This window comes from Ictalurus furcatus, chromosome 2 (genome assembly GCF_023375685.1).
Source record: "Ictalurus furcatus strain D&B chromosome 2, Billie_1.0, whole genome shotgun sequence".
In the NCBI taxonomy this organism is placed as follows: Eukaryota; Metazoa; Chordata; class Actinopteri; order Siluriformes; family Ictaluridae; genus Ictalurus; species Ictalurus furcatus.
Genome location: NC_071256.1, coordinates 23,817,467 through 23,840,729, shown reverse-complemented (window position 1 = coordinate 23,840,729; position 23,263 = coordinate 23,817,467). Strand labels below are relative to the sequence as shown.

The 23,263-nt window shown below is 37.0% G+C and overlaps 2 protein-coding genes across 3 annotated transcripts in view; both read right to left on the bottom strand.

Annotated features, from left to right (window-relative positions):
- The window catches only part of LOC128625656 (paramyosin-like), a 21,440-nt gene extending 18,787 nt beyond the window's left edge, over positions 1 to 2,653 (bottom strand). Inside the window, exons 1-3 of the mRNA XM_053654189.1 lie at positions 1,539 to 2,653; positions 813 to 897; positions 1 to 345 (exon numbers count right to left, since the gene is read on the bottom strand). The exon at positions 1 to 345 is cut by the window's left edge and continues 967 nt beyond it. The gene's annotated coding sequence lies outside the window, so the exon portion shown is untranslated. The remainder of the gene's footprint in view (positions 346 to 812; positions 898 to 1,538) is intronic.
- A 3,301-nt stretch (positions 2,654 to 5,954) lies between these two features.
- On the bottom strand, positions 5,955 to 23,259 carry LOC128625632 (splicing factor U2AF 65 kDa subunit-like). 2 transcript variants are annotated; one of them, XM_053654131.1, is made up of 11 exons: positions 22,989 to 23,259; positions 20,700 to 20,831; positions 19,151 to 19,305; positions 17,764 to 17,915; positions 16,883 to 16,999; positions 15,588 to 15,726; positions 15,241 to 15,320; positions 12,212 to 12,334; positions 11,940 to 12,026; positions 11,343 to 11,585; positions 5,955 to 7,658 (listed from the first exon to the last, which is right to left on the bottom strand). In XM_053654131.1, exons 1-11 carry the CDS (start codon positions 23,054 to 23,056, stop codon positions 7,527 to 7,529), a joined length of 1,428 nt encoding a protein of 475 aa, XP_053510106.1. In that variant the 5' UTR covers positions 23,057 to 23,259; the 3' UTR covers positions 5,955 to 7,526. The 2 variants fall into 2 exon arrangements, with proteins under 2 accessions (XP_053510106.1, XP_053510096.1); XM_053654121.1 differs by having other exon boundaries at positions 5,956 to 7,658; positions 19,151 to 19,254; positions 20,700 to 20,829; positions 23,008 to 23,254.
- Positions 23,260 to 23,263: the final 4 nt, after the last annotated feature.

Genomic DNA, 23,263 nt, shown 5'->3' with positions numbered 1-23,263 from the left:
AAGAGAGAAAAATCAAATTCCAGTAATCTTCCTTAGACAGTTACCAGTGCTTTGGTTTTGCTTAACTGAAATCCTTTATATTAAACACATTTATAAATATTTAAAAAATAATAATAAAAAAACACACACAAATGTCTACTTGCCAATTCCTTGTTTTGCGCACTTGTCTGAACTAGGGGAATCAGCATCAGCAGTGGTGACATTCACCTCCCAACCAATGTTCATATTCTCAGTTTCATCACTTGGTTCATCTTCCTCCTTTGGGTTACATAGTTCATGGTCTTCTACTGCTTTTGTGTTTGCAGCTGCAACGCTACACACAGATTTCATTGCAGATGCTTCCTCCTAAGAAACAGACACAGTGTAACTAGATTACAGGTCTCATTGCCATCTAAAGGAACCACACACAAAGTGCAAGCACATTCATAAAATGAAATTAAACATTTAAACACTTTTTATAGACTAATTATTGCTGACAAGGTTGTTCAGCACACTGTAACTAATCTATACAGTCAAGTCCATAAGCATTTGAACATTGACAATGTTATTGTTATTTTAGCTGTTTACCACAGTATATTGGTGTTTAAATTAAATAGTGAGTATGAGCTCAAAGGCAGACAGGTGAACTGTAGGAATTACGGCAGTAATTGGACAATTGACTGCTCAGCTGCTCCATGTCCAGGTGTGCCTTATTCCCTCATCATTTCACACGCAAATAAGCAGATAAAAGGTCTAGAGTTGATTTTAAGTGTGGCATTATACATAGATATACAGTAAAGCTGTACTGTAGTAACTGTAGAACAACTTGTCACCTGTGAAGGAACAGGTGAACTGCTTCCTTTTTTCCTTCGCCTTTGTTCACTGATCTGTCTGAAAACTAGAAGCTGCTCACACCAACTGTAAAAAGATTCACATCCACAGACTGGCTTCATAAAAATTACAGCTGTAATAATAATAATACCATTGCAGAAGTTTGACTGCCCCCACGTACTACAAACTGATTTAACCCTTCATAAGGCCGGTCATTCATACATCACAGGATTTGTTCCCCCTAAATCTTATCTTCCTAAAACTCTCAATATCAGCTATTATGAGCTATTTAAAAGTATTTGCATTCATTCATGTAACCCAAAGTGTGCTACACTTATACTTTATTTGCTTCTAGGGCCACAAGGATTAGCTGGCAAAATCGATAATGACAATATTTGATTTTCATTTCTCCACAACAAAAATGCTCTAAGAGGCAAAACTTCATGTATAATTTAGGGGTAGGCTATATGAATACAAACATCATGGAAACATGGAAATAACCAATAAAGTATGCAATTGTTTAAAGATATAGCCAGAATAAATAATATGATAAATTAAAAATGAAAAATTGTTAATATCGATAGCAAAACAAAGCCCACTTGCTTTGTGTGACAATGGCGTTTATCAGATAATCAGTGCCATATTAACTAAATTTTACTGGCTGAATGTTTATGCAACTTTTTAAAAGAGTTAAGTCCTCACGCTGTATTGTTCTACTCATCACTAACCCATTGATGATCTCTTTGCTGTCTCCACGGACGTAAATCTCTTGGTCTGGAGTGATGATGCACAGTGTGTTTTTCTGTCCTGTCCTTCCCTCTGCATCAATCACATCAGTGCACTGATGCAAGTTCACAGATCCTTGGGGAATTGTACTAGGCTGGAACACAATTATATTCTATCTTCATAGTAATTCATTTGGCAAACAAAGTAACTTTATCCAAAATGACTTTAAAATGATACAGAATATAATTCAAGCATGTAACTGTTAACAGAGCAGACAGGGATACAAATGCTTCCAGTCACTTTTGTAATTTGACCAGAAAAAAGTGAGAGATGGTTGTAGGATGAACAAACAGCTACAACTAAACATAATGATTGGAATAAATGCTAGTATTCTGCCGTGCTATTTGTCATAAAGTAAATTAAATAACCATAGCTGGCAAAAACAGACCAGAGAGCACAGTAAGTGTCCAACCAGAACTGAGCCAGATAGCTATCAGACCTATAACATTGCTTGATTACAGAAATCTGGGTAAAATGTGTGGCACAGACTACAAGCATGAGTTATAGTTCATGATAGAACACTTAACAAAGCGGCTGCACATCTGGCTACAATATGCACAAGAGTCTCATAAATCAGCACCACAGCACAGTCTGATGTATTCCTGTTCATCTGGTTGGTTTGTTTGTTTGTGAGCGTCTCTTACCAACTCATCAAGAGCAAATTCTAGGCAGCCGTGCTCATACAGGATGAAAAAGCGACGCTGCCATTTCTGAGAGTGCCAAAAAAAAAAAAGGATAAACACATTATGTTAATAGACTGCCTAGACAAATTCAAACAACAACTAAATTCAATCCTCTGTTGTTTTGTCTATAAGCAGCAACAGACATTTGTGAAGCTCTGAACAATTATGGTTTGATACCCTGGACCGCTGCATCGGATTGTCAAAGTCCAAGCCTTCAGGCGCGAGGCAGAGCCAGCTCGCATAGATGGGTTTCACCTGTTAGCAATGAATAGAGAGCTCATAGGAATGATAAAAGTCTCAAGCAAACAAATAATTTAAGGCAAATATTACAACAACAAATGCAAACCTCCTGCACTCTCAGCAAAAAGTACAAAACTGTGCCTTTCCTTCACGTTGACATGTACCTGTATCTTTTGTACATTTTAATTGTACAAAAGATATTTTACTAGTACAATGTGGAAACAGTGTAGCTGTTAAAAAAAAGGTTTATGGTATATAATTGGACATAAATCACCTTTTAGTGTAAAGTTTTAAAGACTTGCACCTTTCTGTTTAAACATAGATATTAAAAAGGTACAAATGGAAAGGAATAAAGTCAAAGAAACCTACAATATATCACTTTTTTTTCTTTTCTTTTCTTTAAACGTGTCTTTAAGCTTCACCAAATCCACTCTGAGAACCTTTAAACAACTGATATTTAGCAATGTATTATTAAAACGACTTTTTAAGCATATAATGGGATACATTGTGAACAGATTAGTAGTGCATTATGCAGTTCTAGCCCTTGTGTTTTTGTTTTCCAGACACTTTCTCCACAGATTATGAATGACAAATGACAGCATACAGAAATACAAAATATTATTACCAAATACAATAATTACAAGTTATACTCTGGTACTCTACATGGGCAATATTTTCTTTAAAATTAGGTGCTTACAGAAACAACTTGGAACACAAATATAATTTGACACCAGGACCCAAAGTTTGTTTTGCTGCCAATATACCCATAAAAGTAAGCAAATAGGTAACAATCTGAAACGTTAATATTTTCTAATTATTTCTCTAAGTAAGACAAGTCTATGTGTTTGTTTTCGAAATATATTGTCGTCTGGGTGTAAATAACTGCATTACAAGCTTTATTATCAGCAGCTTATGACATTTGAGAACATTTAATTAGCATAATGTTAAAGCGGTCATTAGTTTACCTGCTCCATTTCCTCGCGCGTCATCACGTGCAGCTCGCGAGATTTGAAGCAGTTCTGGCATCTGTTTTGGTCGAACACGTTCGCCTGAAACTTCTTACACCAAACCTCCATTTTCAACACGGACATATTTCTCCCTACTTCTGTTTCAGTTAACAAGCTGTTGGTCTTTCCCGAGCGTCTCACGGCCCATGTTACATCCATTTAAAGCGGGAGTGGAGAGGGCTGTTTCCTCACTGTGACCGGGGGAGGCGACACTGATGAGCAAAACACAGCGTGAGTCAACAACAGCTCACCACCAAGCGGCATAGGAACACCTCTGCTGGGGGAAAAAATACAAAGCAATAGAAACCATCACTGAAATTCTAATGGTTTCCACTACAAATACCATTACAAGCCCCTTTATTTACATTGAAAAACACTTTCTTTAGCATGGCCAGGATTAGCAAACAGGAGTGTGCTCTGAGGTGCAACATGTAATGAAAAACATGTAAACATGCTCATCATTACCGTTATTGGTCCTTAATGGTATCCACTAAACATAACATACCACAAATAACCAGAGGGACCATTACAGTTTCCATTAAAACCGATACAATTCCCATTATAACCATTTAAACGATTGCGAATTCTATGAGGATTTCTATTGGGGTTTTTTGTTTGTTTGTTTATTCAGCAGGGACAACACGACCAGGTCTGACACTGTGAGGGGTGACATAAAAAAAAAAGTCGTAGTATTATGACTTCATTCTCAAATCATTGCATGATATCTTATATTTTCTTGTAATATCAGCCATTACGACTTTTTTATCGAAATATTTTGACTTTTCACACCCATTTGGAAATTCCAATCAGCATACAGTGCATGTCTTTGGACTGGGGGAGGAAACCGGAGTACCCAGAGGAAACCCCCAAAACACGAGGGAAACATGCTAACTCCGCGCACACACAGGGCAGAGGCGGGAGGTGCGAGGCAAACATGCTAACCACTAAGCCACTAAATAAAGTCAGTAAAATGTTTGACAAAATGAAAATCAAGTAAATAAACATATCAATTTAATCAGTATATCATAATAAAAGAATATTTTTAATCTACTAAAATAAAATCTTTTTATAATTAGATTTTTTTTCATTTTATTTTGTATTATTAAATTAAATACAAATCAAATAAAACCTTAAATAATTAATTATTATATGTATGAAATCAAAACTTTTTAATCACATAATTAGAATTTTTAATTCATTCACTTTCAGTAACCTCTTTATCCTAGTTAGGCTCACAGTGGAAAAAAGCCTACCCCAGGAACACTGGGCATGAGGTGGCCTACACAGGATGTGACACCAGTCCATCACAGGGCAGTATGCGCGCACACACATACACACACCTAGGGGCAATTTAGAATAGGATATCTACCCGGCAGCATGTTTTTGGGAGGTGGGAGGAAACCAGAGAACCGGGAGGAAACCAGAGAACCAGGAGGAAACACTTGGATATGGGGAGAACATGCAAAACTCCAGACAGGCACAAACTCAAGCTCAGGATCAAACCAGGTGCCCTAGAGCTGTGAGGAAGCAACACTACTGACTTTGCTATTGTACCACCTATGATTCAATAAATTCAATTCTGCAGTCACATTACCGGTACAAGTCGAACTGGTGCAAATCTGAGGTAACTGTATCTCAGAATATAGAACTGAAATCAGTTAACATTTGCATTTTGGTGGGTCACAAAGGCAAGTGACCTAGATACAAATTGTTAATGTGGGGGGGGGGTATCTGAAAAAAAGGTGTCAAAATCACAATTAAACAGATGGTGAATACCTTGTTGTACAGAAGTGGTTCTCAAAGTGGAAGTCTAATATTTTAATAGATTGTCTTATGGGTCCCTGGCCACAAAAAGTTAGACAAACCCTGGCCAAGAGGTCTGGCACAGGTCTGATTTTACATGACTAAAATTGGAGTCAGCAAGACATTCTATTGTTCAAAGGCAAATGCAAAAGGTTAACAGTAAGCAGAGGCAGACCTGACATTGGTAAACAGGTGACTGCGGGACTCTGGGTGGAAGTGGGACAAATCTTTAGACTGTTGGCAGGGATACAGAACCAATTAATCCAGTATTGTGCAGCAGCTGGAATCTTATTTTATTTTCTTAAATATAGTCATATCTATCTAGTATTACTTTTTATACGATTACAACAAACCAAATATAAGATTACTAATTTTTAGTTTTTTGTTCTATTTTCAGAACATTTTTTAAATAGCATTTATTTCTAGAAATAAGCAAAATTATCCACCAATATAATAATACAATTTAATGTTTGAAATGAATATCACTCTCTACTGAATACTCATATTTGATTCATCATAATTTCATAATAAAAAATATTCGATAAATTTTGCCATATTCAAGATATTTCCACTTTGCACAAAATATCTGTTTTGCAGTGATGTGTTCTGAAATCAGATATTTAAATAAATAAATAAAAAAAACTCTCCATACTCAACATCTGATGTACTTAATTAAAACAGAAGACTGATGTATTGCAGAGTACAATCTTTTATTGCAGCCAACCCAGTTGCAGGTTTCACTTTACAAAACTAAGCATTGGTTAAGTTTGGAACAGTTCTGTTGTGAAATGATTTTTTACATTTGTAGATTTTAATTTTATTTGTGTAATATTATTGGCGTAAACGTAGCATACGAGTTCAAACATGATGTATAATATGAGGGTGGAAACTGCTTGGGTTTCTCTGTTGCAGCTCCTAGTAGTCCTAAAATGTCTGTAAAACAAGAGTGTTCACTTAAACCAGCTCAAATCCAGATACATTCCTAACCTCACAGAAGCATTTCTACAGTTACACAACAAAATCACAGCTCGACTTTTGCCTAAATTGTGTACGTCTGGAATCTGATTTAAAGTAAGGTGCAAAATACTCATAATAAATACAGATAAATAGTATAAATAGAACAGAATTATATACAATTACTCTTTCTCACACAAACTCATATATTTGTATATCTTCCTGTAGTACAATATTTACACCGTTAGTAGTTTTTAAATACTCATACAACATACTTCTTTTTGCCTTACCATTAGATAAGAAGCAGCAAATGTTTTATCTAACATATTTCTTGGGATAACAGTGTCATTATTCACTTGAACTACAAATGAATCACACCAGGTTTTAATCTAAATTCAAACTGAAGGTATTTACCGCATTAGAGATCTGAGTCTTTATTCACCAAGCCTCTTATAGTAGGAAATCAGTCATAACTGCTTGAAAATTAGTGACTGATTCTTAGACTAAAATGTTCATCAAGATCACTAATAGGGAGAACTGTTAACATTTGACAAAATGACTGCAGTCAGATGCAGAGGACACACAAAATGTTCCAGATAGCCTAAAGGTTAATGAGTGGGTTAAGCTGTTTGGACAGATCTTGGATTTTATGTGCTGTCAGTAGAGCTTAAAATGATTGCCACATTGCATATTTAGGAGCAGAGAATATGCACCGGTACAGCAGGGATGATCAGGTAACAATAAGTATAGAACAAGCAAATACTGTTACATGCACTTACAGCATCTCACGTCATTCACTTATGTATTTCTTTGCCATTCACAATAAACACTCCTTTAAGAGAGATTCTGAGAGACTTGATGAATACAGGCCCAGATTACACAATAAGCTTGAGTGTGAAGCTATACACATAAGTTAACCATTTAATTATTTGTCTTCTGTAAATAAAATTCATTCACTGTAAATAAATATAAAAAATAGCTAGCTAGATACATAGATCTGCATACTTAGATCATATATTTTGTCTTGTTAATGTTAAATGATGAATGCTAAAAGCATTTTTGTGAAAATATTTTGTAGTTATTTATGATGTAATGTTGCTCAAAAATCTATACATTGGTCTACTCACAACAGCTTTGTAGGTAATAAAAAAACTGCACAACAGTAAAAGAAAAACCAGTAAAAGAAAAAACAGTCAATTTGTCAGAAACTATAACTCGAACATCCCTCTTCTTCCTTGCACTTTCAGAATTCATGTCTGTGGTACAAGTCTGGATCGTAGTACTTGGTGACCACAACACGATTAGCAAACTTTCGTCCAGTCAGAGCTTGCATGGCCTTCTGACAGTCTGCTGCTGATCCGTACTCCACAAATATCTGCAACATAGATGTTAAAAATTATGAGTGGGTGCATGCCGCTCAGTAATCAGTGTGTGAACAGAATGTATTCCCAAGAATCTTTGAGCACATTTATCTCTTTCATAATTATCTACTTGTTATTACTTAATGATAAAATCAAGTCATATCTTTCCCTTCTTCAAATTATGGGCCACTTATTTGAAAATTCCTCGGTTTGGATCAACGTACACCTCTATATGGCCTTATTATATACAGGGCCCTCCACGAATATTAGCACTCTTGGTAAATATGAGCAAGAAGGCTGTGAAAACTTGTCTTTATTGTTTAACATTTTCATCTTTTGTTAAAATAATTCACAAAAATACTCTGCTTTCATGGATATCAAAGAACTGCAAACAAAACACAGGCTTATAAAAAAAAAAAATCTGTGTTAAATATAGGTTTGCCACAATTATTGGCACCCTTGTAGTCAATATTTTGTGCTACCTCCCTTTGCCAAGATAACAGCTCTGAGTCTTCTCTTATAATGCCCGATGAGGTTGGAGAATACATGGCAAGGGATCGGAGACCATTCCTCCATACAGAATCTCTCCAGATCCTTCAAATTCAGTAAATCATTTTTGTGTTGATTTTGATGTATGTTTTGGATCATTGTCCTGCTGAAAGATCCAATCACGGCCCATTTTAAGCTTTCTGGCAGAGGCAGTCAGGTTTGCATTTAATATCTGTTTATTTGATCCATGATGCCATGTATCCTAACAAAATGTCCAGGTCCTCTGGCAGAAAAACAGCCACAAAACATTAAAGAGCCACCACCATATTTAACTGTGGGCATGTGGTACTTTTCTATATGGCTACCTCTCTGTGTGAGTTTGTTTTTGGATGAGAGTAGAGGCTTTTTTTTTCTTGAAACCCTTTCAAATAACTTGTGGTGATGTAGGTGACTTCGGATTGTAGTTTTGAGGAGTAGTTTTGGAGAATTGCACTTCTGCAATTCTCCAGCTGTGATCCTTGGAGATTTTTTGGCCACTCGAACCATCCTCTACACAGTGTGTTGAGACAATATAGACACATGTACAATTCCAAGTTGATTCATAACATTTCCAGTTGACTGGAACTTTTTAATTATTGCCACGATGGTGGAAATGGGCATTTTCAATGCTTGTGCTATATTCTTAAAGCCACTTCCAATTTTGTGAAGCTCAACAACCTTTTCCCGCGCATCACAGCTACAGTCCTTTGTCTTACACATTGTTATGAATGACTAAGGGAATTTGGCCTGTGTGTTACCTCATATTTATACTCTTGTGAAACAGGAAATCATGGTTGAACGATTTCCTGTTCCTAGTCACCCAGGTGTACTAAAAAAAGTAAGATATCAGTGGGAATATACTTCAAATATATTTTTCTCATATGAATTCATAGGGGTGCCAATAATTGTTCACACCTATATTTAACAAAGATTTTTTTTTTATAAACCTGTGTTTTGTTTGCAATTGTTTGATATCCATGATAGCAGAGTATTTTTGTGAATTATTTGAACAAAATATTAAAAGGTTAAACAATAAAGACAATTTTCACAGCCTTCTTTGTTCATATTTACCAAAGGTGCCAGTATGAGTGGAGGGCACAGTAGGTCAAGTGACCCTACCAGGATTAATGGCATCAGAGAATCACACACAGACACTGATTTAAAACTACAGTTGTAATACAATCAGAAGGTTTCATTAAATGATTATTGCCACAGTAAAGTTGGTGTCATAACAGATAATTGCTACACAGGTTTTCATACACATTCAGGTCTGCATACTTTTGTTTTAAATTACTATAATTTGAAAGGTTTTAAAAAATAATAATTCACCACCTTTAACCACCAAATACACTATATGGCCAAAAGTATGTGGACACCTGAGCATCACACCCATATAGTCACCTCCGAAAGTATTGGAACCTCAAGGCCAATTCTTTCATTTTTGCTATATACTGAAGACATCTGGGTTTGAGATCGAAAGATGAATATGAGACGATAAATCAGAAATCCCTGATATTTAAATCCAGATGTGTTAGACAACTTATAGCCAAGACCACCCAATTGTTTAGGACCTCAGTTTAACATCTCATACGAAAGACCATGCTGTTTTTACAGTATAGTGCCCCGTCCCTATACTGGGGCATTAGGCCCTACATAGACCACAGGGTGAGCGCCCCCCTCGGGGGGGCGCTCATACCACTTCCACCAGCAAACTTTGTTTTCCCCCAGGAGATCTTCCATCCAGGTACTGGCCAGGCACAACTCTGCTTAGCTTCAGTGGGAAACCAGGTGAGATCTGCAGGGAGATATGGCTCTGGCAATGGATGAAGATAGATTGATTATCTACTTGTTATTATGTCATGATGGAATCTTAAGGGTCTCCCCCCCCCCCGTCCAGTTCACAAGGTGCCTCCATTTTCACAAAGCAACACCAATGGTGAGTCATCTGTTGCTACAGAAATATATGAAGTGGCTCCCATCTCCTCGTAACTCCAAATTATGATCCAATGCTACGAATCCTGTTAGGCATTTCACATTACATGTCAAGGAATTTCCCATCAGCAGTAGTGGCAAAACTCCACATATGAATGTAAAGACAAATTATTTCCAATAATGTAGATTAAATAATTTCTCCTGCTACACACTAAAGGTACAAACAGATGTACACTTCAGTGACATGGAAAGGTACTGTTTAACAACTTAATTTTCCCAAGAGCATGTGCAGACTTTTTATGTATGGCAATGTTGTCATATACAATGTCATATGTACAAGAATAAATTCACGCAAAAGGCACAAAATCACAAGTGATGTTGAGATGGAATCACGGTCATGCTGGAACAGGTTTGGGTCCCTTAGTTCCTCTAGAAGGGAAATCATAAAACTACAGCATAAAACTTTCTTGCAACAGATTTGGGAAGGTCCACATATGGGTGTAATGGTCAGGTATCCACATACTTTTGGCCATATAGTGCATCAATCACCATGTCTGTTCAATCATTCAGATTGATTTTATTTCAAATTAACAGACTAACAAAAATGTCCATTTACCTTGACAGAAAACAGGGGCACTTCTTCAGCCCATCTTTCAAGCGGGAAAATCAAGAAGAGATTAGAGATTACTAATGTGAGATGGGGGAAGGGGGCAGGGCTTTCAGGGTGTCAAAAACACCTACGCAATTGTCATTCATTCTAGATTTACACGATGATTGGCTTATAGGCCGTTTTTATAGGGGGAAAAGAAGACTACTCTTTTTGTGTATTTGTAAGTGATAACTTGTAGCAGTGTACTTGGATGTTAAAATGTTGTGTTCCTGTGCAAAATGTATGGAGGATCACAGGTCACAGTTTTGTGAAATAGACACATAGTGGGTGAAAATCAGAGAAAACTGTGACCTGTGAACCTACATACATTTTGCATAGGAACTCAATATTTTAACATACAAGTACACTGCTACAAGTATGTGTCTATTTCACATAGTGGGCTTTAAAGAGATATTTAATTTCTCTTAATAATTTATATCAATTCCGGTACAGATTACCTTGATGGTAAGATTATTTCAGAGTTTCTTATCCTGGTTTATTGCAATTCCATCACACTCCCACATATAGCTATAGAAAACTCTTCTTGCAGCCATAAACAGGCATACATGCACTCTCTGAGTGGACAGACCTTCCCACAGCCAGGCACTTCCACTCCATGGACAGGTCGAGGTATCTCAATGGATCGCACGCTGCCGTATTTACAGCACTCCTCCCTGACGTCCTCCAGGATCTCTTCATAGTCATCATCGTCAAGCAGCTCCTCAGGCAGCACCATGTTGAGGAGGCACAGCACTGCGGTGGGCATGGCCGAGTTCTGCAGCCTCTGCAGCCCGGGCACTTGCAGGCTCACCGGACTCTCTGTGATCACAGTCTATAAGGAAAAACATTAATGAGAATCCATGTGATTCCTGGCAAGTCGCTTCATTGTAAAATATATACATTCTGTTTTTTGGAAGACTATCTGAAGGAGAGGTAAAGAAAGGGGAACCATTTTAAGCCTCAATGCGATAATTGAGGCCTTTTCAGGTATCTGGAATTTGTTTCCTTTTAAAAATTCACAAACAGAAAGCTCCAAAGCTTTAACAGTGACTGACAAACCAGAATTTGCTTACATTTACAGAGTACCTACAAGAAGGAAGGCAAACAAACCTTTTATTGGTAACCAGAGAGAAAGGTAAAAACACAGTGCCCATACTGGTCATGGAGAGATGTCACTGGTACTTACTGGATTTGCATTCTTTGCCCCGACACTGGCACGCTGGACGATGAGCTTTTTATCACCAAGCTGCATTCCATTCAGCCCTGCAACTGCCTAAATCCGACATATGAGTCATGCCTTTGTTATTAATATAACAACAGCACGTTGTATAGAAAGCATTAATTAATAAGTACCCACTGGGATGTGTGACAAGACAAACTGTCAATTACCTATAAATCCTCTGATCATCAAAAAACAGCAGTATTTTTCCGATTTTGCTCTGAATATCATGTCTATACCTGGTCAGTGGCACCAATCTCCACGTATTCACAGAAAGCATAGCCCTTGGACAGTGATGTAGCACTGTCTTTGACAAGGTTGAAGGCTTTGAGTGGTCCAAATGATGTCAAAAGCTCCTTAACCTGTGCAAGAGATAAGAATATACAGAATTTTCACGACAGCAGTGGGTAGGACAAGTGGAGAATACATGAAAACTTATTGACTAATGAGGAAAGAAATTAAGTGGTAAAATGATATAGCAAAAATCCCAAACCATAACACATACCTTTACTATTTACATTATTACTGTTGAGGTAGCATTAAAATGATTTGTGAACATAATTAAAGAGCTGTGATTTCTAATCACATGTTAATGTTTAAAGTTTTAAAAAGTCGAATCATTGGTGTTATGTTCACAGAACAAGCAGATCTGAGAGTCTGTTTTTATGACACAAAATGAGTGTAGTATGGTACTATGCCACGACTATAGGAATGCATTTAAATACCACCAATAGTGTGAACAAATGCTGTGTTTACTCAAACCACCACTATTATGTTTATGAGCAGACAGTTGTCCCTTTAAAATCAACCCACCACAACTAGCCATCTTCTACCCGCCCTGCCCCGCCCCCCAGAAATCCCTGAGTGGGTTTGCGCGCTCCAAAAGAGTGATGGGAGGAGAAAGTGTGGCAGCCGTGGGGGAGGAAATACCCCTGCTGGCAGGAAGTTGATCCGTGTGAGGTACGGAATGTCTTACTTGCCTTGTATTACATGTTGACATGGCAGCAGTAGATCAGTAATAGTGAACAAATTATGAGCGCAGACTTAACGATCTTACAGGCCCCTAGCTGGGGACAAAGTGGGGGGAACAAAAACGAAAGAGCTGTGAGTTTCAGGGCAGTAACAGTGACTGCAAGAATTTTTTTAAAATATGAGAAGAAAAAGAGTACATTAATCTCCATTTGTGCCTAGTAGTTTGCATTGGCTGTTATATTCCAATTAGGAAGGAGAACGTACTGAATCATTACTATATGTAATGTAATGCATCTGGTTCAGCAAAGAAAGTAACCTTACTGCTAATATTATTATATTCATCCAAAATTACAAACAGAAGTTGTCAGTGTGTTTGAGAGAGAATAAAGAGAGAGATTGTCATTGATCCACCCAGTTTAGAAACCAACAAGCATTTATGTAGTCATTATTGTTTATCTATTTGAGAATTAAATGTGACGCCAAGTCACCTAGTCACAACGTGAAATACAATTCATAGAACAAATGCAATCAGGTGCTCAGCATTTTCATGAATAATGACATATATCTCTGGCATTATAATTGGGAGAAATACAGTACTGTGCAGTCTTAGGCACCTTAATATTTTTATATAAATTTTGTCTTTTTTATTTGATGTAATCTGCATTAATGCATCAGTAGCAAAGAGCAAATTTTAGTTTTCCAAACACACATATTCCAGGGAACTCGGAGCACAAGGCAGGACGGGGTGCCAATCCCCTTATAGGGCACGATCACACACACATTCACACACTACAGACAATTTGGAAATGCCAGTCAGCCTACAACACATTTCTTTGGACTGGGGAGGAAACTGGAGTACATGCAGGTCAGAGGTGCGATTCGAACCCCCAACCCTGTAGGTACATGGCAAACATGCCAACCACTAAGCCACCATGCCCCACTTACAGACATGTTTGTATATTGTAATATATAAGAACTATGTGAGATGATATACCACAGCACTGTTCTATAACAGCAGCTCTGACAGTAGTGCTGGCTGCAATTCAAATTACCGGTTCGATCCTGAGCTCGGGTTACTGTGTGTGTGTAGTTTCAATGCACATTCTTCTCATGTCTGCGTGGGATTCTACATATTCTCTGTTTTGCTGACTTGCAAACAGAGATTTATTATTTGTAGCTGCCATAACCTAACTAACTTCCTGTTCCATAACACTGAATGTAACTACAAGCAGCTAAAGATATAACAGATTCTTTCATAAAAATTGAAAAAATATCATCACTGACAAACTGTACTGATATAAAAGGAATAAAACAATTTGAGACATGCTGTTGCTGGAAAACAGTCAAATTCAGGTCATCACACATTACAGAATGCACTATATTGTTATATTTTCAGATAAAAATGTAATGGAAGTTCTCTGGATTTTAGCTGCAGAAACAGATGTAAATGCAAAAGCCAAGGTTTCTAGAAGAACTATGGCAGTTTCTTCAAGATAGTTGGAAAAACGTACGAGCCAATTTCCTTAAAAAAATTTAAATCAAATAAATTAATGACAGTTTATGTAAAGAAAACCGATGTAATTTTTTTGTTAAAAAGTGTTCATTTTAAATATTGACTTGTTTTAGTATTTTACACTTTACAGCAATTTTCTTATATGTAGAAACATTTTGTTTCATTATGAAGGTATCATTGCTTTGCAGAATTACATAAGCTTAAGACTTTTGCACAGTACTGTATATTTAATAAACAATAAAATGGGCAAAGGACAAACCCCAGGTCTCTTTTAAGTATTGATTCAATATCTAAAATCACAGTTTGACTTTTTACTATTTAGGAATTAACTTACTCAAACATCAGTATGAAGAATAATAAATCAACCCGTTTACCCTCTGTTAGCATCTTTTTCCACAAGCTGATAAATCAACAGATGTTTAAGCAAGTGGAATAATGCACCTAGATGGAAAATCTGTCCTTTCACTTTTTAATCTTAACATCATGGTTTGATAAATTGAATTTAAAAAAAGAGTTGCTTTTATAACATCACTAGTCTTATTATACTTATTACTGAATAACTGCGTATCAAAAATTGCCTTTTGCAATCATAAACATTAAGTTAAAAGCTAAGACCACCACCATCTATAGCCATAGCGGCATTACAATTACTGAGCTTAATCAGTACAACCTAAATAAGTCAGACAACTGGAAAACATGTATGCTATTTAGTGCTATTCTAAGATGGATGGTGTAAGAAAAAAAAACTGTACTAGCATTTTGTGCAAGAGGTTAAAAAAATACCTGATCATCATTAAGATAGTTGGGCAAACCTCCAATGAAGAGTTTATTGGGAGAGTCTGGTACAACTGTGGATACAACTCCTGGGGGTGCAAAATAGTAGTAAAAAAATCGAAAACTTACTTAATAATTAAATCAAATCTATTCAGGCACACATAAGGCAATAATTTTACATTGTGATGATTACTGATAAATATTAGTGATCACATTTAATTTCTCAATTGCCAATATTGAATATTAAATAATTTTGGCTAATTTCTCAATACCTACAAATATTTATACAACTACATTATGTGCTAATTACTAAGCTAATGGCACCACAGCTAATCAAATGTAAGCACGTTACTCACCTGGTACATGGAAAGCAGGCTGCTCAGAAATACCAGGCAGAGGTCGATAGTCATGAGGTCGGCGGATCTTCAGTGCCTGCCCCTGAAAGTTGATTCCGTCAAATGCCATGGCCTGTGTGGTTTCATCTACAGATCGAAACTGAAGGAAAGCATTTTTTAATGCTCACTGCAGTCATGAAGACTGAGAAGAACTTTGCTCTACATGCATATCATATTATGCTGCGGTTGCTATATAGCTAAAGCTTCTAAAAATAAAAATAAAAATTTAAAAAACAACAATTTGTCAAGCCTGTAATCCAGCCTGTGTTGTCTGTGAGGTACACTGAAATAAGGCCAAGGTTTCTTTTGGATGTAGACCTCGTTCCGATCTGTGGTAAGACTTGGAAATTGCCATTTACTAAACTTCTCCATTCAATGGGCAAAAATATTAGGACATACACTACCAGTCAAAAGATTAGACACACTCATTCTTTATTTTTATTTCGTTTTTCCACATTTTAGGATAATAAAAAAGTCATCAAAACTCTGGAGTAACACAAATGTAACTATGGGAAATATGTTGTAAAAAAAAAAAAAAATCTCAAATGAATCAAAATAATTTAATATTTTATCATCTTCAAAGTAGACACCCTTTTTGCCTAGAATTTCCAGAAATGTATTCTTGGCATTTTCTCAACCGATTTCTTGAGGAATCCCCCTGAGATGCTTTTTAAACAGTATTAAAGGAGTTCACACCTATACTGGACACTTATTGGCTGCTTTTCTGAATATTTTGCTCAAAGTTTAAAATTTTATTTTTTTTGTAAATAAAATGTTAGTTTTCTAATGAAAGAAACAAATATGTTGGCACAATTATATTTTTGTCTACAACACAGATTTCAAACATTTAATTATACACCTTCAGATCAAAAGGTTTTTAAAATCATGAGAAATATTTCAGTCATCTTCCCAGTACATTATACTATCAGCTTAGACTAAGCTTACACTAAGATAAAAAAAAATCAAAAGGAAAATAAATAAGAAGAGATTACGGATATTATTATGTAAATTTGAATTTAAAATAATTCAATACCTTCATAACTTCAGAAAAATTAAGATATTTAAGGAGCTGTTCAACAACGCAATGTAAAGTTAACACTGTAGTTACTTGCAGCTCCAGCCGACTGAGATCCATGTGATCCATGAGATTACTCTTTCCCTTACACATCATGCCCTTTGATTGTTGTGTGCATCCTTGCAGTACATTTTAAGCATCAAGGGAACTAATAAGCAACCCAGTATGAAAGATTACTTACCTCAAGGAAGGCGAAGTTCTTATCCTGATTGATCTGCACAGCAAGCACAGGGTTGCTTGGTGTTTGTGAAAGTCCAACAAATCTCATTTGAGTATTAAAGAACTCTGCCATTGACTCCTAAAAGGCAACAGAAAGTGGTTTGTTATTAAGATTATTAAAAGGTTTATTAATGTTATTAAAGGACATATACTGTACTTCTTCCTATTAGGGATCAGCTTAAGTAATTGCCTGTCAATACAGACATCCATCTATTCATCCATTTTCTATACTGCTTATCCTTCAGGGTCACAGGGAACCTGGAGCCTATCCCAGGGAGCGGGGTACACCCTGGACAGGGTGCCAATCCATCGCAGGGCACACACCCATTCATACACTACGGACATTTTGGACATGCCAATCAGCCTACCATCCATGTCTTTGGACTGGGGGAGGAAACCAGAGTACCCGGAGGAAACCCCCGCAGCATGGGGAGAACATGCAAACTCTGCACACACAGGGTAGCAGCAGGAATCCATCCACCAGCCTTGGCGGTGCGAGGTGAACTTGCTACCACTAAGCCACCGTGCACCCCAATACAGACATGAGAACCTATAATGTCAATCTTGATGATAATAATATAATTTGGATAATCTTCAGCAAGCACTTTAAGGGCAAGCCCTCATTTACAAAGGTGCCAAGTTACTAAAAATGAAAGACAATCCCAATGAGACATACTCGTCCTACTTTTCTGTACACAACAAAATGACGAGTTGAATGCTTAGTTAGGAATCTGAGAGCTGAATGCTGAACAGATTCAGAGTGGCGATCATACCTGTACAGTGCCTTTATTACCTTTGCAGTTATACCTTATTATTACTATAATGCTAATTTGGGATGCTCACCTCAGTGACTCCAAATGGTATGTTGCCAACATACAGACGTCGGGCTTGTCTGGTCATTTGGCTGCCAGCAGCGGGCACCTGCGCTGGTGTCACAGCCATTCCTGCCGTATTGGATGTAGCCAGCAGAGCTATGGTGGGGATCTGCCCAGCAGCTACAATTCGTAGATAAATGCTACATTACAGACTCGTTCCAAACACTAGTGCCTGAGAGAAGGATAATTAATTCACCATCATATGTACCCAATAACTCTACCCTAAAACTCTACATTTTAAACTCTTTTCTTGTCTATATTTAAGTAATAAAAGTGAGTCATTCTTTGTGTTTATTTAAATCCAATCTATGTTTTGTTGACTATATTGTATGATTGCTTTGTCTGTTTTTTTTTTTCTGAAACCTTGTATGCTGCCCTCTTGGCCAGGTCTCTCTTGAAAAAGAGACTTTTAATCTCAGCAAGAATTTTACCAAGTTAAATAAAAGTTAAATAAAAAGAAAAATAAATAAATAAATAATAATAATAATAATATTTCCCAATTACTACCAATGCACTTTGTCTGCACTTTAAATAGAAATTACACTATTTTGTAAATACATAAAAAAAAGTTGACAATGTTGATGTAATGTAATGTAACTGCACACATACATGAAAACTGTGCATATGTGCCTTGCAAATCAGCCAGTAACCCTTCCCCAGGTCTAAAATATGTAATGTTTTGGGATGCCATAGACTGAACACAGATCACAGCGACATGGGGCTGGTGTTCTTTGAAAGTAACTGAAGAACGTTTTTAACCATTATAACGTAATGTGTAACCATATAATGTAATCATATAATGTATAATGTGTGTTAGTCATTGCAATCTAGAGCTATCGGGCTATCCGTCACTGAACAAGTGCATATGATTGTGCAGGCTCTCCTAGGAAGAATGTGATCATGTGACCGGTGCGCGCTCAATAAATTTAACTCTATGGGATGTGCTAGTGTTCAAACAGTGCAATTTCATGAGATGCATAATTCATATTGCACATTTCCACAATGCACATAATCACATTTTTGCATCAGGATGCATCATGCCAATGTATCGTTACACCCCTATTAAATAATATGGACACCTAAAAATAATACTGTCATGCCATAATGCACATTACAGTTTTATAACAACAGCTCATGAACTGAATCTTGAGTATCTTCCTTCTACCAAAAAAAGTGCTATTACTACTGCTATAATATTACTGTTATGTATTAGTACCACAGTGCTATTTTTTAGATGTATTAAACAAAGGCCAAAAAACCCCCACAAACATATTTTAGATATTTTAGGCACTCTGCTCTGTACAAAGCTCTTGATCTGCACTGACTACATGATTAAAGAAGGAAATTTGCTGTACCTTGCATAGCCTTGTACTGCAGTGGTGTGATGTGTTCAAATCCTGGCGCTGGAACATCCCAGTATTTGTATGCCTTTTTCTTTCTTGTTCTCCGTGGAGAATGACTGAACAAGACAAAAAGAAATTGCTGGCCAACATCTGACAAGTGACAGAATCTGATTAATACATTCTCCAGCGTAATTAACAAGTCTAAATAACATTTCCCTGTACAACTGCCAACCGAATGACACAAAATGAAACTGAAATGAAACAAGTTGACTGCTATCAGTACACACACCGATTTTAAAATAGACTTGATTATCATTATGACGTTGCTGCAATTTGTGATATACCTAGCAACAGATTCATGCTACACTGATTGTATTTTTGCCTGCAATGCTGCTTTTTTGATGCAAGTGTGTTATTATTCTTTTAGATCTCATATTATAAACATGCTTTAAAATGAACTGAAAAAACAACTAAATCATGAATGACATGAGTTAGACAATTAATCGTCAGCTAAAATGTAATCGTGAGAGGTCAAGTCATTACCCCTGCATTCCAGATGGAAGTCATCCAAAGTTCCCTATTTTTTCCCCCTCATTTGAAATCAACATCACATATCTCCATACCAGCAAAGGCAAGATGGTAAATCAGTACCAGCTGAAGATCTTATGAAGGTTTCATTAACACGGGGACCAACGTGTCACACTGACTGCTCCTCCTACTGAGGAATATTTTTTTGCATTGTGTTTTTAAAAAAAATGTCATATTAATATTAAATATTTCTGATAGTCATCATAAACTGTGGTAAAATATCAAGTATTTATTGCAATAATAAAAAAGTTATTATTATTAATCAATAACACGTTTGCCTCGCACCTCCAGGGTTGGGGGTTCAATTCCAGCCTCTGCCCTGTGTGCGTGGAGTTTGCATGTTCTCCCCATGCTTTGGGGGTTTGCTCTGGGTACTCCGGTTTCCTCCCCAAGTCCAAAGATATGTGCTGTAGGCTGTTTGGCATCTCTAAATTGTCTGTAGTGTCTGTAGTGTGTGAGTGTGTGAAGTGTGTGTGTGATTGTGCCCTGCGATGGATTGGCACTCTGCCTAGGGTGTCGCCCGCCTTGTGCCCCAAGTCCCCTGGGATAGGCTCCAGGCTTCCCACGACCCAGTGTTTGTTAAGCAATACAGAAAATGGATGGATGGATGGAATTTTGGCTAACCGAAATGCTCATACCAGGAACACAAAAAAATTGTTATTAGAGGGCTTATATATATATATATACATATATATATATATATATATATATATTTAATTAGTAAAGGCCAATATTGTAATAATGATTAACAAGCAATATATTCTGCCAGCACTTTTTTCACCAATATAGATCTTAGCTAAACACAGCACAGAGGACATTATCAGCATTACAAATATTCCTTGTACTGATCTGATCCAGGGCTTTAAATATTAACATTAGATGAGAAGTGGCTTGTTAAATGCATGGGTTCAACAGCTCTTCTGAGCCAAATACTGACTAAAACATGGGACTGTTAATGATCTTGTACAGGCACCTGTGTTTTTTATGATCTCTGGAGCTGCTCCGGCAATCACGGCTTTTGCGTTTCTCTCGGCTGTGATGTTTCTCACCACGACTTGGTGAGCCACTCCGGCTCCTTTTCCTGTGCTTCTCCTTCTCTCTCTCTGTATTTGGAGGGAAGGGGGGGGATGAGTAAATATCACTGATCAGTTGACTTTGTTTAAGAAAAGAGACTGTTAAATAAATTGCGAAGTCCTTTACCTTGACAATCAAAAAACATCTGTAACAAGCACCCAATGCTATTTCCAATGCAGTCATCATGATGATACAAATACAGCATGACAATTAAACATCCTAAAAACATGCCATTATCAACAGTCATTTGTGACAACATTGAGATAAATGCAATAGCCTATTTTGTGCCCTCCACTAATATTGGCACCCTTGGTAAATATGAACAAAGAAGGCTATGAAAAACATTTTTGTTTAACTTTTTGATCTTTTGTTTTAAAAATTCACAAAAATACTCTGCTCTCATGGATACCAAACAATTGCAAACAAAACAGGTTTATAAAAAAAAAAATAATAATAAATAAATATAGGTGTGCAACAATTATTGGCACCCTTTTAGTCAATACCTCCCTTTGCCAAGATAACAGCTCTGAGTCCTCTCCTATAATGCCTGATGTTTGGAGAATAAATGGCAAGGGATCTGAGACTATTCCTCCATTCATTTTTGTGAATTTTCTGAACAAAAGATTAAAAGGTTAAACAATAAAGACAATTTTCACAGCCTTCTTTGCTCAGATTTACCAAGGGTGCCAATATTAGTGGAGGGCACTGTACCTTCCTGAAGACTTTAGCTCCAACCATAATTGTGCCCATCTGCCCATCTAATCATTGCCTTAAGAAGTTCTTGATCAACTAAAACAGGTGTGGTAGATTTTGATTGGAGATGAAACCTGCAGGAAGGTAGATCTCCAGGAGCAGGGTTAGTGATCACTGGTTTTAGATGCATTTTTACACCTATATACACCTACAGTTTAGATGCATTTTTATCTAGTTTAAGCTCTGTTTGGTCTGGAGTAGTTTTACATACGTAGGTGAGGTAATATAATTTATTACAGGTGTACCTCTGGGATTTTAGTCCCTTCAAAATTTGTCATGTCGGTCAATTTTAAGGACTGCACGTCCTACATCTGGAAAGATTATGCCATTTTTTACCTAACACAAAGACTTGCAGAAAATACCCCAGGTAATACTGTATGTTCATCTGACTTGACATGTTGGCTATACAAATAAATAAATAAATAAATAAATAAATAAACAAACAAACAAACAAAAGAGGTTTTGTACTCTTTTGTCAGTATACGGACACATCAGGAAGTGTTTTTATTATTATTACTATTATTTAATTGTATATTCCTGAAACTAAACCAAAACAAGTATTGTAGAGCATGATAAGCTGAACAACAAAAATATATATGTAACATTTAAAATGACTTGTCAAAGACTCGAGGGACAGGATTAAAACCCCAGGTATGTAATTACATTACTCCCCCTCCTCATATAAACGTAATCCGATCCAAACATGTTTTAAGAGAAACGATGCTTTTAGATAAATTATAGAGTTCATCGCACATGGATGGTCACGTGACTCACTAACGCTCAAGCGCAACTCGAGTTGTCAAACCCAACAAGCGGTTATAAGGGTGAAAAAAAAACGTTAAAGTTTTCATTAAAGATATGAGGTGGACGTAGTAATCATTAAACTTTTGGTTTTCGACCAAGACTGTCAGAGTCCTGTACTGATAACTGGAGGATCACTCTTTAACAAGTGTCTTCCGGCAACATTACTACAGACTGGGAAATAAACCCACAGATAGCATGTGAGCTTTGAGGTATCTGGGTGTTTATTACATTTATATTTCAAACCTAACTAGAGATTAATCAATTAAAACATTACTGGCCTAACCCGATTTAACTGAGGAACCAACTGAAGGACTATCGTATCGCCAAAGACTATCGGATTTCCATGGCTACATCCCAAACGGCTCTGTACAGCGTATGTAGTGCACCACACAGAGGGCAGACGCGGTCATTTTATATACAATATAGTGCGCCTATGTAGGCAGTAGGCAGCCAATTGAGACACACCCGTGTTGCGTTCAGTTACAGTGAGGTAGTCCACTACCTAGCGAAGAAGCTAACGGCTACATTATCGGTTTAACTGTCCATGACATCTAGCGTTATCTAGGCAGCAGCAACACCGGAGCAAATTATGAAACGACGGTATTAAATGCAAGATGTAGACAATAAATATTTCATGGAAAACATATTACCTTGCCGATTTTCGCTCAGCTGTTTCTCGAACTCTTCAAAATCAGACATTTTTGCCCGCGGCACCGCAAAACGGCTCAGTAACTATAGGAGGAGAAAGCTGCAGTTATAAGGAGGAGGTGAAGATGGATTAAAGCGGAATGGGCTTCACATGGGAGCGGATGAGGTTGTGCAGGGTCCAGTCTGGAGCGCCTGGCGAGCTCTATAGCGCCTCACTCGCTGATAGTTTCGGTTGCAGAAGTCCCTGTACAGAACATG